Below are 13,381 nucleotides of genomic sequence, written 5' to 3' on the forward strand. Positions count from 1 at the left end.
TCTCTCTCTGGGAATGTCACATGGGGGTCAGGGGTCAAGAGTCAGGGGTCAGGGTCGATGTGATGTTCTGTGACAGGAGCCCTTTCAGGTCTCTGTGACAAAGTCTCCTCTCTCTCTGGGAATGTCACACGGGGGTCAGGGGTCAGGGGTCAGGGTCGATGTGATGTTCTCCCTCCCTCTTTCCCCCCAGCATCACGGACAGGAAGCTGCACCCCACGCTACAGGAGGGGGCGCTGTCGCCCTCGGGCAGGCGGCTCCTGGAGTTCCAGCAGAGGCAGGAGGCGGGGGGGGTAGGGGGCGAGGCGGGCAGGGCCGACCGCCCCGCAGCGCAGAGGGACGAGGACAGGAGGGAAGCAGGGGAAGGCGGACAGAGAGACGCCAGACTCCTACCAGTTCAGGTGTGTGCCCAGGGTCTGCCTCTGTGAGTTACTGCGCAGTTTGTGTCAGGGAGAGGAGTGCCTCTGGGGTCTGTGTGAGGGTCTGGACTCCTCTCTCTGTGTGAGGAGTGTCTCTGGGGTCTGTGTGAGGGTCTGGACTCCTCTCTCTGTGTGAGGAGTGTCTCTGGGGTCTGTGTGAGGGTCTGGACTCCTCTCTCTGTGTGAGGAGTGTCTCTGGGGTCTGTGTGAGGGTCTGGACTCCTCTCTCTGTGTGAGGAGTGTCTCTGGGGTCTGTGTGAGGGTCTGGGCTCCTCTCTCTGCGTGTGCTTTGTTGATCTGACCTGAGTGTGTCTGTTAGGAACGTGAGCGAGGTGTTCAGCGATGTGAAGGACCTGGTGCTCAGAGATATCGACCGTCTCTTCACCTCCTCGGACTGCAGACAGTTCAACCGCACGGAGTCTCTCAGGTGAGGCGGGGCTGTGCGTGCCTCTTCTGCCCGCGGGGGGGGTGTCTTACCCCCGTACTGTGTATCTGACACCCCCCCGTCTCCCGCAGGCTGGCCGACGAGCTGCGGGGCTGGGTGCACAGGCACCAGATCGACAGGAAGAAGTCTGGAGGGAAACTGCAGCCAGTGAAGAAGGCCAAGATAGCACAGGTACCCCTCTCTCAGTCCAGTGTGTGTGTGTGAACCCCTCTCTCTCTCAGTGCAGTGTGTGTGTGTGAACCCCCCTCTCTCAGTGCAGTGTGTGTGTGAACCCCTCTCTCTCTCAGTCCAGTGTGTGTGTGTGAACCCCTCTCTCTCAGTGCAGTGTGTGTGTGAACCCCCCCCTCTCTCAGTGCAGTGTGTGTGTGAACCCCCCTCTCTCTCAGTGCAGTGTGTGTGTCTGAACCCCCCTCTCTCTCAGTGCAGTGTGTGTGTGAACCCCTCTCTCTCTCAGTGCAGTGTGTGTGTGAACCCCTCTCTCTCTCAGTGCAGTGTGTGTGTGAACCCCCCTCTCTCTCAGTCCAGTGTGTGTGTGTGAACCCCTCTCTCTCTCAGTGCAGTGTGTGTGTGTGAACCCCCCTCTCTCAGTGCAGTGTGTGTGTGAACCCCCTCTCTCTCTCAGTCCAGTGTGTGTGTGTGAACCCCTCTCTCTCAGTGCAGTGTGTGTGTGAACCCCCCCCTCTCTCAGTGCAGTGTGTGTGTGAACCCCCCTCTCTCTCAGTGCAGTGTGTGTGTCTGAACCCCCTCTCTCTCAGTGCAGTGTGTGTGTGAACCCCTCTCTCTCTCAGTGCAGTGTGTGTGTGAACCCCTCTCTCTCTCAGTGCAGTGTGTGTGTGAACCCCTCTCTCTCAGTGTAGTGTGTGTGTGAACCCCCCTCTCTCTCAGTGCAGTGTGTGTGTGAACCCCCTCTCTCTCTCAGTGCAGTGTGTGTGTGAACCCCTCTCTCTCAGTGTAGTGTGTGTGTGAACCCCCCTCTCTCTCAGTGCAGTGTGTGTGTGAACCCCCCTCTCTCTCAGTGCAGTGTGTGTGTGAACCCCTCTCTCTCTCAGTGCAGTGTGTGTGTGTGAACCCCTCTCTCTCTCAGTGCAGTGTGTGTCTGAACCCCTCTCTCTCAGTGCAGTGTGTGTGTGAACCCCTCTCTCTCTCAGTGCAGTGTGTGTGTGAACCCCCCTCTCTCTCTCAGTGCAGTGTGTGTGTGAACCCCTCTCTCTCAGTGCAGTGTGTGTGTGTGAACCCCCCTCTCTCTCAGTGCAGTGTGTGTGTGAACCCCTCTCTCTCTCAGTGCAGTGTGTGTGTGAACCCCTCTCTCTCTCAGTGCAGTGTGTGTGTGAACCCCCTCTCTCTCAGTGCAGTGTGTGTGTGAACCCCCCTCTCTCTCAGTGTAGTGTGTGTGTGAACCCCCCTCTCTCTCAGTGTAGTGTGTGTGTGAACCCCTCTCTCTCAGTGCAGTGTGTGTGTGAACCCCCCTCTCTCTCAGTGCAGTGTGTGTGTGAACCCCTCTCTCTCTCAGTGCAGTGTGTGTGTGAACCCCTCTCTCTCTCAGTGCAGTGTGTGTGTGAACCCCTCTCTCTCTCAGTGCAGTGTGTGTGTGAACCCCCTCTCTCTCAGTGCAGTGTGTGTGTGAACCCCCCTCTCTCTCAGTGCAGTGTGTGTGTGAACCCCTCTCTCTCTCAGTGCAGTGTGTGTGTGAACCCCTCTCTCTCTCAGTGCAGTGTGTGTGTGAACCCCTCTCTCTCAGTGCAGTGTGTGTGTGAACCCCCCTCTCTCTCAGTGCAGTGTGTGTGTGAACCCCCCTCTCTCTCAGTGCAGTGTGTGTGTGAACCCCCTCTCTCTCAGTGTAGTGTGTGTGTGAACCCCCCTCTCTCTCAGTGCAGTGTGTGTGTGAACCCCCCTCTCTCTCAGTGCAGTGTGTGTGTGAACCCCCCTCTCTCTCAGTGTAGTGTGTGTGTGAACCCCTCTCTCTCTCAGTGCAGTGTGTGTGTGAACCCCTCTCTCTCAGTGCAGTGTGTGTGTGAACCCCCCTCTCTCTCAGTGCAGTGTGTGTGTGAACCCCCCTCTCTCTCAGTGTAGTGTGTGTGTGAACCCCCCTCTCTCTCAGTGCAGTGTGTGTGTGAACCCCCCTCTCTCTCAGTGCAGTGTGTGTGTGAACCCCCCTCTCTCTCAGTGTAGTGTGTGTGTGAACCCCTCTCTCTCTCAGTGCAGTGTGTGTGTGAACCCCCCTCTCTCTCAGTCCAGTGTGTGTGTGTGAACCCCCCTCTCTCTCAGTGCAGTGTGTGTGTGAACCCCCCTCTCTCTCAGTGTAGTGTGTGTGTGAACCCCTCTCTCTCTCAGTCCAGTGTGTGTGTGTGAACCCCTCTCTCTCTCAGTGCAGTGTTCATGTACTGGAGTGTCCAGTCAGTGTGTGTGTGTGAACCCCTCTCTCTCTCAGTGCAGTGTTCATGTACTGGAGTGTCCAGTCAGTGTGTGTGTATGAACCCCTCTCTCTCTCAGTGCAGTGTTCATGTACTGGAGTGTCCAGTCAGTGTGTCTGTGTGAACCCCTCTCTCTCTCTCAGTGCAGTGTTCATGTACTGGAGTGTCCAGTCAGTGTGTCTGTGTGAACCCCTCTCTCTCTCAGTGCAGTGTTCATGTACTGGAGTGTCCAGTCAGTGTGTCTGTATGAACCCCTCTCTCTCTCAGTGCAGTGTTCATGTACTGGAGTGTCCAGTCAGTGTGTCTGTATGAACCCCTCTCTCTCTCAGTGCAGTGTTCATGTACTGGAGTGTCCAGTCAGTGTGTCTGTATGAACCCCTCTCTCTCTCAGTGCAGTGTTCATGTACTGGAGTGTCCAGTCAGTGTGTGTGTATGAACCCCTCTCTCTCTCAGTGCAGTGTGTGTGTGAACCCCCCCCTCTCTCAGTGCAGTGTGTGTGTGAACCCCCCTCTCTCAGTGCAGTGTGTGTGTGAACCCCTCTCTCTCTCAGTGCAGTGTGTGTGTGAACCCCTCTCTCTCTCAGTCCAGTGTGTGTGTGAACCCCTCTCTCTCTCAGTCCAGTGTGTGTGTGTGAACCCCTCTCTCTCTCAGTGTAGTGTGTGTGTGAACCCCTCTCTCTCTCAGTGCAGTGTGTGTGTGAACCCCCTCTCTCTCAGTGCAGTGTGTGTGTGTGAACCCCTCTCTCTCTCAGTGCAGTGTGTGTGTGAACCCCCCTCTCTCTCAGTGCAGTGTGTGTGTGAACCCCCCTCTCTCTCAGTGCAGTGTGTGTGTGAACCCCTCTCTCTCTCAGTGCAGTGTGTGTGTGAACCCCTCTCTCTCAGTGTAGTGTGTGTGTGAACCCCCCTCTCTCTCAGTGCAGTGTGTGTGTGAACCCCCCTCTCTCTCAGTGCAGTGTGTGTGTGAACCCCTCTCTCTCTCAGTGCAGTGTGTGTGTGTGAACCCCTCTCTCTCTCAGTGCAGTGTGTGTCTGAACCCCTCTCTCTCAGTGCAGTGTGTGTGTGAACCCCTCTCTCTCTCAGTGCAGTGTGTGTGTGAACCCCCTCTCTCTCTCAGTGCAGTGTGTGTGTGAACCCCTCTCTCTCAGTGCAGTGTGTGTGTGTGAACCCCCCTCTCTCTCAGTGCAGTGTGTGTGTGAACCCCTCTCTCTCTCAGTGCAGTGTGTGTGTGAACCCCTCTCTCTCTCAGTGCAGTGTGTGTGTGAACCCCCCTCTCTCTCAGTGCAGTGTGTGTGTGAACCCCCTCTCTCTCAGTGTAGTGTGTGTGTGAACCCCCCTCTCTCTCAGTGTAGTGTGTGTGTGAACCCCTCTCTCTCAGTGCAGTGTGTGTGTGAACCCCCCTCTCTCTCAGTGCAGTGTGTGTGTGAACCCCTCTCTCTCTCAGTGCAGTGTGTGTGTGAACCCCTCTCTCTCTCAGTGCAGTGTGTGTGTGAACCCCTCTCTCTCTCAGTGCAGTGTGTGTGTGAACCCCCCTCTCTCTCAGTGCAGTGTGTGTGTGAACCCCCCTCTCTCTCAGTGCAGTGTGTGTGTGAACCCCTCTCTCTCTCAGTGCAGTGTGTGTGTGAACCCCTCTCTCTCTCAGTGCAGTGTGTGTGTGAACCCCTCTCTCTCAGTGCAGTGTGTGTGTGAACCCCCCTCTCTCTCAGTGCAGTGTGTGTGTGAACCCCCCTCTCTCTCAGTGCAGTGTGTGTGTGAACCCCCCTCTCTCTCAGTGTAGTGTGTGTGTGAACCCCCCTCTCTCTCAGTGCAGTGTGTGTGTGAACCCCCCTCTCTCTCAGTGCAGTGTGTGTGTGAACCCCCCTCTCTCTCAGTGTAGTGTGTGTGTGAACCCCTCTCTCTCTCAGTGCAGTGTGTGTGTGAACCCCTCTCTCTCAGTGCAGTGTGTGTGTGAACCCCCCTCTCTCTCAGTGCAGTGTGTGTGTGAACCCCCCTCTCTCTCAGTGTAGTGTGTGTGTGAACCCCCCTCTCTCTCAGTGCAGTGTGTGTGTGAACCCCCCTCTCTCTCAGTGCAGTGTGTGTGTGAACCCCCCTCTCTCTCAGTGTAGTGTGTGTGTGAACCCCTCTCTCTCTCAGTGCAGTGTGTGTGTGAACCCCCCTCTCTCTCAGTCCAGTGTGTGTGTGTGAACCCCCCTCTCTCTCAGTGCAGTGTGTGTGTGAACCCCCCTCTCTCTCAGTGTAGTGTGTGTGTGAACCCCTCTCTCTCTCAGTCCAGTGTGTGTGTGTGAACCCCTCTCTCTCTCAGTGCAGTGTTCATGTACTGGAGTGTCCAGTCAGTGTGTGTGTGTGAACCCCTCTCTCTCTCAGTGCAGTGTTCATGTACTGGAGTGTCCAGTCAGTGTGTGTGTATGAACCCCTCTCTCTCTCAGTGCAGTGTTCATGTACTGGAGTGTCCAGTCAGTGTGTCTGTGTGAACCCCTCTCTCTCTCTCAGTGCAGTGTTCATGTACTGGAGTGTCCAGTCAGTGTGTCTGTGTGAACCCCTCTCTCTCTCAGTGCAGTGTTCATGTACTGGAGTGTCCAGTCAGTGTGTCTGTATGAACCCCTCTCTCTCTCAGTGCAGTGTTCATGTACTGGAGTGTCCAGTCAGTGTGTCTGTATGAACCCCTCTCTCTCTCAGTGCAGTGTTCATGTACTGGAGTGTCCAGTCAGTGTGTCTGTATGAACCCCTCTCTCTCTCAGTGCAGTGTTCATGTACTGGAGTGTCCAGTCAGTGTGTGTGTATGAACCCCTCTCTCTCTCAGTGCAGTGTGTGTGTGAACCCCCCCCTCTCTCAGTGCAGTGTGTGTGTGAACCCCCCTCTCTCAGTGCAGTGTGTGTGTGAACCCCTCTCTCTCTCAGTGCAGTGTGTGTGTGAACCCCTCTCTCTCTCAGTCCAGTGTGTGTGTGAACCCCTCTCTCTCTCAGTCCAGTGTGTGTGTGTGAACCCCTCTCTCTCTCAGTGTAGTGTGTGTGTGAACCCCTCTCTCTCTCAGTGCAGTGTGTGTGTGAACCCCCCTCTCTCTCAGTGCAGTGTGTGTGTGTGAACCCCTCTCTCTCTCAGTGCAGTGTGTGTGTGAACCCCCCTCTCTCTCAGTGCAGTGTGTGTGTGAACCCCCCTCTCTCTCAGTGTAGTGTGTGTGTGAACCCCTCTCTCTCTCAGTCCAGTGTGTGTGTGTGAACCCCTCTCTCTCTCAGTGCAGTGTGTGTGTGAACCCCCCTCTCTCTCAGTGCAGTGTGTGTGTGAACCCCCCTCTCTCTCAGTGTAGTGTGTGTGTGAACCCCTCTCTCTCTCAGTGCAGTGTGTGTGTGAACCCCCCTCTCTCTCAGTCCAGTGTGTGTGTGTGAACCCCTCTCTCTCTCAGTGCAGTGTGTGTCTGAACCCCTCTCTCTCTCAGTGCAGTGTTCATGTACTGGAGTGTCCAGTCAGTGTGTGTGTATGAACCCCTCTCTCTCTCAGTGCAGTGTTCATGTACTGGAGTGTCCAGTCAGTGTGTGTCTGTATGAACCCCTCTCTCTCTCAGTGCAGTGTTCATGTACTGGAGTGTCCAGTCAGTGTGTGTGTATGAACCCCTCTCTCTCTCAGTGCAGTGTTCATGTACTGGAGTGTCCAGTCAGTGTGTGTGTGTGAACCCCTCTCTCTCTCAGTGCAGTGTTCATGTACTGGAGTGTCCAGTCAGTGTGTCTGTGTGAACCCCTCTCTCTCTCAGTGCAGTGTTCATGTACTGGAGTGTCCAGTCAGTGTGTCTGTATGAACCCCTCTCTCTCAGTGCAGTGTTCATGTACTGGAGTGTCCAGTCAGTGTGTCTGTGTGAACCCCTCTCTCTCTCAGTGCAGTGTTCATGTACTGGAGTGTCCAGTCAGTGTGTGTGTATGAACCCCTCTCTCTCTCAGTGTAGTGTTCATGTACTGGAGTGTCCAGTCAGTGTGTCTGTATGAACCCCTCTCTCTCTCTCAGTGCAGTGTTCATGTACTGGAGTGTCCAGTCAGTGTGTCTGTATGAACCCCTTTCTCTCTCAGTGCAGTGTTCATGTACTGGAGTGTCCAGTCAGTGTGTGTGTGTGAACCCCTCTCTCTCTCAGTGCAGTGTTCATGTACTGGAGTGTCCAGTCAGGGTGTCTGTATGAACCCCTCTGTCTCTCTGTTGTTGTAGAAAGCTCAGCAGAAGAAAACAAACTTCTCCAGATACCTGCCTGTCCAGTCCCATCGCTCTCTGGACAGGTGAGTCCCTCCTGTCTGTGTCTGACGGGCCTGGGCTGACCCCAGGGCACTGTGGGGGCTGGGTCCCCACCAGCTGGTCAGTTATAGTGACCCTGTGAACCTCTCTGTTTCATGCCTGTGGTGTCTCCTTCACCTGCCTGTCTCTCTCGCAGTCAGTTGCAGGTGTACCCTGGTGCTGAGCTGAGCTACAGTGACTTCCTGGACGCCATAGACCGCAGAGAGGACACCTTCTATGTCGTCTCCTTCAGACGGGTAAGAGAGTCCAGGAGAGGGGCCGGAGCAGGGCAGAGGTCTGGAGACAATATAGAGTTGATCCGAGGAAACGAAACAGCTTGTTCCCCACCCCCACCCCCCTCTGTGTACAGCAGAGCCTCCTGTCCTGACTGGAGGAGCTCACCCAGCTGTGTCTGGAGAGAAGCCAGGGTATCGGCTTCAACCACAGGGCTGGGCAGCCTGTTCCCCACCCCCACCCCCCTCTGTGTACAGAAGAGCCTCCTGTCCTGACTGGAGGAGCTCACCCAGCTGTGTCTGGAGAGAAGCCAGGGTATCGGCTTCAACCACAGGGCTGGGCAGCTTGTTCCCCACCCCCACCCCCCTCTGTGTACAGAAGAGCCTCCTGTCCTGACTGGAGGAGCTCACCCAGCTGTGTCTGGAGAGAAGCCAGGGTATCGGCTTCAACCACAGGGCTGGGCAGCCTGTTCCCCACCCCCACCCCTCTCTGTGTACAGAAGAGCCTCCTGTCCTGACTGGAGGAGCTCACCCAGCTGTGTCTGGAGAGAAGCCAGGGTATCGGCTTCAACCACAGGGCTGGGCAGCCTGTTCCCCACCCCCACCCCCCTCTGTGTACAGAAGAGCCTCCTGTCCTGACTGGAGGAGCTCACCCAGCTGTGTCTGGAGAGAAGCCAGGGTATCGGCTTCAACCACAGGGCTGGGCAGCTTGTTCCCCACCCCCACCCCCCTCTGTGTACAGCAGAGCCTCCTGTCCTGACTGGAGGAGCTCACCCAGCTGTGTCTGGAGAGAAGCCAGGGTATCGGCTTCAACCACAGGGCTGGGCAGCCTGTTCCCCACCCCCACCCCCCTCTGTGTACAGAAGAGCCTCCTGTCCTGACTGGAGGAGCTCACCCAGCTGTGTCTGGAGAGAAGCCAGGGTATCGGCTTCAACCACAGGGCTGGGCAGCTTGTTCCCCACCCCCACCCCCCTCTGTGTACAGAAGAGCCTCCTGTCCTGACTGGAGGAGCTCACCCAGCTGTGTCTGGAGAGAAGCCAGGGTATCGGCTTCAACCACAGGGCTGGGCAGCCTGTTCCCCACCCCCACCCCCCTCTGTGTACAGAAGAGCCTCCTGTCCTGACTGGAGGAGCTCACCCAGCTGTGTCTGGAGAGAAGCCAGGGTATCGGCTTCAACCACAGGGCTGGGCAGCCTGTTCCCCACCCCCACCCCCCTCTGTGTACAGAAGAGCCTCCTGTCCTGACTGGAGGAGCTCACCCAGCTGTGTCTGGAGAGAAGCCAGGGTATCGGCTTCAACCACAGGGCTGGGCAGCCTGTTCCCCACCCCCACCCCCCTCTGTGTACAGAAGAGCCTCCTGTCCTGACTGGAGGAGCTCACCCAGCTGTGTCTGGAGAGAAGCCAGGGTATCGGCTTCAACCACAGGGCTGGGCAGCTTGTTCCCCACCCCCACCCCCCTCTGTGTAAAGATGGCCTGACTCGGGGTCAACAGAAACAGACACACTGGCGCTTAAGACGTGGACACAGACGCTGTGACCCCAACAGTGGGACAGGCCCTCTGGAGAGCACCGACTGGCCCCATTATTAGGAATTCTTGGTGACCGTGTCTGCAGGGCAGGGCTGGAAAAGTGTGGCCCAGCTTCCTGTTCCTTCTCACACATGACTTCCTGTTCGGCCACATCTGGATCAGGGATCAGCTGACACAGGCGGGCAGGACTCTGGGATTAGTGCGCCTTAAAATGAGTGAATTCCCAATTAATTAACCCCTGCTGCTCTTGTAGGACCACCTGCTGCTGCCAGCAACCAGCCACAACAAGACCACACGACCCAAGATGTCTCTGGTCATGCCAGCCATCTCTGTGAACGGTATGAACCCCCCTCTCTCTCTCTCAGTGCAGTGTTCATGTACTGGAGTGTCCAGTCAGTGTGTGTGTATGAACCCCTCTCTCTCAGTGCAGTGTTCATGTACTGGAGTGTCCAGTCAGTGTGTCTGTATGAACCCCTCTCTCTCTCAGTGCAGTGTTCGTGTACTGGAGTGTCCAGTCAGTGTGTGTGTATGAACCCCTCTCTCTCTCAGTGCAGTGTTCATGTACTGGAGTGTCCAGTCAGGGTGTCTGTGTGAACCCCTCTCTCTCTCAGTGCAGTGTTCATGTACTGGAGTGTCCAGTCAGGGTGTCTGTGTGAACCCCTCTCTCTCTCAGTGCAGTGTTCATGTACTGGAGTGTCCAGTCAGTGTGTGTGTATGAACCCCTCTCTCTCTCAGTGCAGTGTTCATGTACTGGAGTGTCCAGTCAGTGTGTCTGTGTGACCCCCTCTCTCTCTCAGTGCAGTGTTCATGTACTGGAGTGTCCAGTCAGGGTGTGTGTATGAACCCCTCTCTCTCTCAGTGCAGTGTTCATGTACTGGAGTGTCCAGTCAGTGTGTCTGTATGAACCCCTCTCTCTCTCAGTGCAGTGTTCATGTACTGGAGTGTCCAGTCAGTGTGTCTGTATGAACCCCTCTCTCTCTCTGTGCAGTGTTCATGTACTGGAGTGTCCAGTCAGTGTGTGTGTATGAACCCCTCTCTCTCTCAGTGCAGTGTTCATGTACTGGAGTGTCCAGTCAGTGTGTGTGTGTGAACCCCTCTCTCTCTCAGTGCAGTGTTCATGTACTGGAGTGTCCAGTCAGTGTGTGTGTATGAACCCCTCTCTCTCTCTCAGTGCAGTGTTCATGTACTGGAGTGTCCAGTCAGGGTGTCTGTATGAACCCCTCTCTCTCTCAGTGCAGTGTTCATGTACTGGAGTGTCCAGTCAGTGTGTCTGTATGAACCCCTCTCTCTCTCAGTGCAGTGTTCATGTACTGGAGTGTCCAGTCAGTGTGTCTGTATGAACCCCTCTCTCTCTCAGTGCAGTGTTCATGTACTGGAGTGTCCAGTCAGTGTGTCTGTGTGAACCCCTCTCTCTCTCAGTGCAGTGTTGGTGTACTGGAGTGTCCAGTCAGGGTGTATTAACCCCTCTGTCTCTCTCTGTGTCTCCAGAGTCCCTCTATAACTCCTCTCAGGGTTATGAGGTCATGATGCAGGTGGACTGTGAGGTCATGGACACTCGCATCATCCAGATCAAGTCCTCCGCCGTGCCGCCCTCCCTGCGTGACCCCCCCCACCCCCCGTCCCCCCATCACCCCGGCAACCACACCACCCTGCGCGGGCGCCACGGCGACGGCCACCACCACGTCCCCTCCGGGGGGACCACCGCCCCCTCCTCGCCCAGGGGCGGGGCCAGGGGCGGCCCCCACCGACGGTTGCCGAGGAGACCCGTCGCCGGGGAAGGCGGGGCCTATTTCATCGGCCCGGAGGGGGAGGAGGAGACGGTGTGAGGGGGGTCGGGGGTCGGGGGTCGGGGGTCGGGAGAGAGCGAGGGATGGATGGACGAGGAATGTTTATCTCACCTCGGACTGGGGAGTGTGTGCGTGTGTGCGTGTGTGCGTGTGTGCGTGCGTGTGTGAGTGTGTGAGTGTGTGAGTGCGTGTGTGTGCGTGAGGGAGTGAGACTGTGACATTGAGAGAGTGAGAGGGTGTGAGAGGGTGTGATTGCGAGAGAGCCCCTCTCCTGCTGCTCTGTGAATCCCTCCAGCGCGTTCAGACCGCGGTCCTGTTCATACTCTGGCCTTGTGGGTCCGGGTTCGAGCCTCCTGTCTGTCTCGGCCCACAGGGATGTACATTGTCGGGGTGTCCTTCTGAGTCTCTGCACGCCTGTCTGTACACCTGTCTGTCTGTACACCTGTCTGTCTCTCTCTCTGTACACCCGTCTGTCTGTACGCCTGTCTGTCTCTCTCTCTGTACGCCTGTCTGTACACCTGTCTGCCTCTGTGTCTGTCTGTACACCTGTCTGTCTGTACGCCTGTCCGTCTCTCTCTCTGTACACCTGTCTGCCTCTGTGTCTGTCTGTACACCTGTCTGCCTGTACGCCTGTCCGTCTCTCTCTCTGTACACCTGTCTGTCTGTACACCTGTCTGCCTGTACGCCTGTCCGTCTCTCTCTCTGTACACCTGTCTGCCTCTGTGTCTGTCTGTACACCTGTCTGCCTGTACGCCTGTCCGTCTCTCTCTCTGTACACCTGTCTGTCTGTACACCTGTCTGTCTCTCTGTCTGTACGCCTGTCCGTCTCTCTCTCTGTACACCTGTCTGCCTCTGTGTCTGTCTGTACACCTGTCTGCCTGTACGCCTGTCCGTCTCTCTCTCTGTACACCTGTCTGCCTCTGTGTCTGTCTGTACACCTGTCTGTCTCTCTCTCTGTACGCCTGTCCGTCTCTCTCTCTGTACACCTGTCTGTCTGTACACCTGTCTGTCTCTCTCTCTGTACACCTGTCCGTCTCTCTATCACTGTGAGTGTCTGACAGGTGTCCAGAGCTGCGCACAGAGACGAGGGAGGACAGACAGGCAGGTCACTCAGTGGGACGCACGAGCACTTAGACTGACCCCCCCCCCCGGAGGGCGCGGGGCGGGTGGGTATCGGCTGGCCCAGAGCACGCTGGGAAGGGTCCAGCTCAGAGCGGCGCCCCAGGGGCCTGGGCGGGTCTGCGCGGTCTGTCCCCACTGTGTTTTCCTTTCCTTTCTCGTCCCTGGCATCGGCCACAAACAAAATGTGCTCGGTCTCGTTTTCTTTCTTTTTATACCGCTCCTATTTAACAGAAGACACGAGTTTGGATTTCCAGGAATAATTCTAATAAAGCGTTTTGGATGTAAACAGTGGAGCAGTGTCTTGTGCTGTTGGGATGAGCACCGGTTTCACAGCCTCGCACACTGACAGAGACTGCGTCGCGCCCCAGAGCACCCAGCTGAGGGAACAGAGAGAGACACCAGAGTCTGGAGCAGCCAGGAGTCTAGAGAGAGAGACACCAGAGTCTAGAGCAGCCAGGAGTCTACAGAGAGAGACACCAGAGTCTGGAGCAGCCAGGAGTCTACAGAGAGAGACACCAGAGTCTAGAGCAGTCAGGAGTCTACAGAGAGAGACACCAGAGTCTAGAGCAGTCAGGAGTCTACAGAGAGAAACACCAGAGTCTGGAGCAGTCAGGAGTCTACAGAGAGAAACACCAGAGTCTAGAGCAGCCAGGAGTCTACAGAGAGAAACACCAGAGTCTGGAGCAGTCAGGAGTCTACAGAGAGAAACACCAGAGTCTAGAGCAGCCAGGAGTCTACAGAGAGAAACACCAGAGTCTGGAGCAGTCAGGAGTCTACAGAGAGAGACACCAGAGTCTAGAACAGTCAGGAGTCTACAGAGAGAGACACCAGAGTCTGGAGCAGTCAGGAGTCTACAGAGAGAAACACCAGAGTCTGGAGCAGTCAGGAGTCTACAGAGAGACACCAGAGTCTAGAGCAGCCAGGAGTCTACAGAGAGAGACACCAGAGTCTAGAGCAGTCAGGAGTCTACAGAGAGAAACACCAGAGTCTAGAGCAGTCAGGAGTCTACAGAGAGAGACATCAGAGTCTAGAGCAGTCAGGAGTCTACAGAGAGAGACACCAGAGTCTGGAGCAGTCAGGAGTCTACAGAGAGAGACATCAGAGTCTAGAGCAGTCAGGAGTCTACAGAGAGAGACATCAGAGTCTAGAGCAGTCAGGAGTCTACAGAGAGAAACACCAGAGTCTGGAGCAGC

At 56.1% G+C, this 13,381-nt stretch overlaps 2 protein-coding genes across 2 annotated transcripts in view; both read left to right on the top strand.

Moving 5' to 3' along the window:
* The window catches only part of atf6b (activating transcription factor 6 beta), a 22,136-nt gene extending 10,665 nt beyond the window's left edge, over nucleotides 1-11,471 (top strand). Inside the window, 8 exon segments of the mRNA XM_069199104.1 lie at nucleotides 191-343; nucleotides 345-398; nucleotides 736-843; nucleotides 933-1,032; nucleotides 7,457-7,524; nucleotides 7,677-7,776; nucleotides 9,533-9,617; nucleotides 10,768-11,471. Coding sequence (XP_069055205.1) covers nucleotides 191-343; nucleotides 345-398; nucleotides 736-843; nucleotides 933-1,032; nucleotides 7,457-7,524; nucleotides 7,677-7,776; nucleotides 9,533-9,617; nucleotides 10,768-11,105 — 1,006 coding nt within the window. The 3' untranslated portion in view covers nucleotides 11,106-11,471.
* LOC138242612 (uncharacterized) lies at nucleotides 11,154-12,549 on the top strand. The gene is made up of 3 exons (XM_069198154.1): nucleotides 11,154-11,202; nucleotides 11,470-12,028; nucleotides 12,093-12,549. The coding sequence occupies exons 1-3, from the start codon at nucleotides 11,154-11,156 to the stop codon at nucleotides 12,532-12,534; spliced, it is 1,050 nt and encodes a 349-aa protein (XP_069054255.1). The 3' UTR covers nucleotides 12,535-12,549.
* The last annotated feature ends 832 nt before the right edge of the window (nucleotides 12,550-13,381 follow it).

This window comes from Lepisosteus oculatus, chromosome 14, assembly GCF_040954835.1.
Source record: "Lepisosteus oculatus isolate fLepOcu1 chromosome 14, fLepOcu1.hap2, whole genome shotgun sequence".
Lineage (NCBI taxonomy): Eukaryota > Metazoa > Chordata > Actinopteri > Semionotiformes > Lepisosteidae > Lepisosteus > Lepisosteus oculatus.

Excerpts from the sequence above, each read along its gene's own strand:
- LOC138242612 (XM_069198154.1), top strand. The coding sequence starts at position 11,154 with ATGGACGAGGAATGTTTATCTCACCTCGGACTGGGGAGTGTGTGCGTG. Across the intron at positions 11,203-11,469 it reads ACTGGGGAGTGTGTGCGTGT|TCTCTGCACGCCTGTCTGTA; the intron begins GTGCGTGTGTGC and ends TGTCCTTCTGAG. Across the intron at positions 12,029-12,092 it reads CTGTCTCTCTCTCTGTACGC|CTGTCCGTCTCTCTATCACT; the intron begins CTGTCCGTCTCT and ends CTCTCTGTACAC.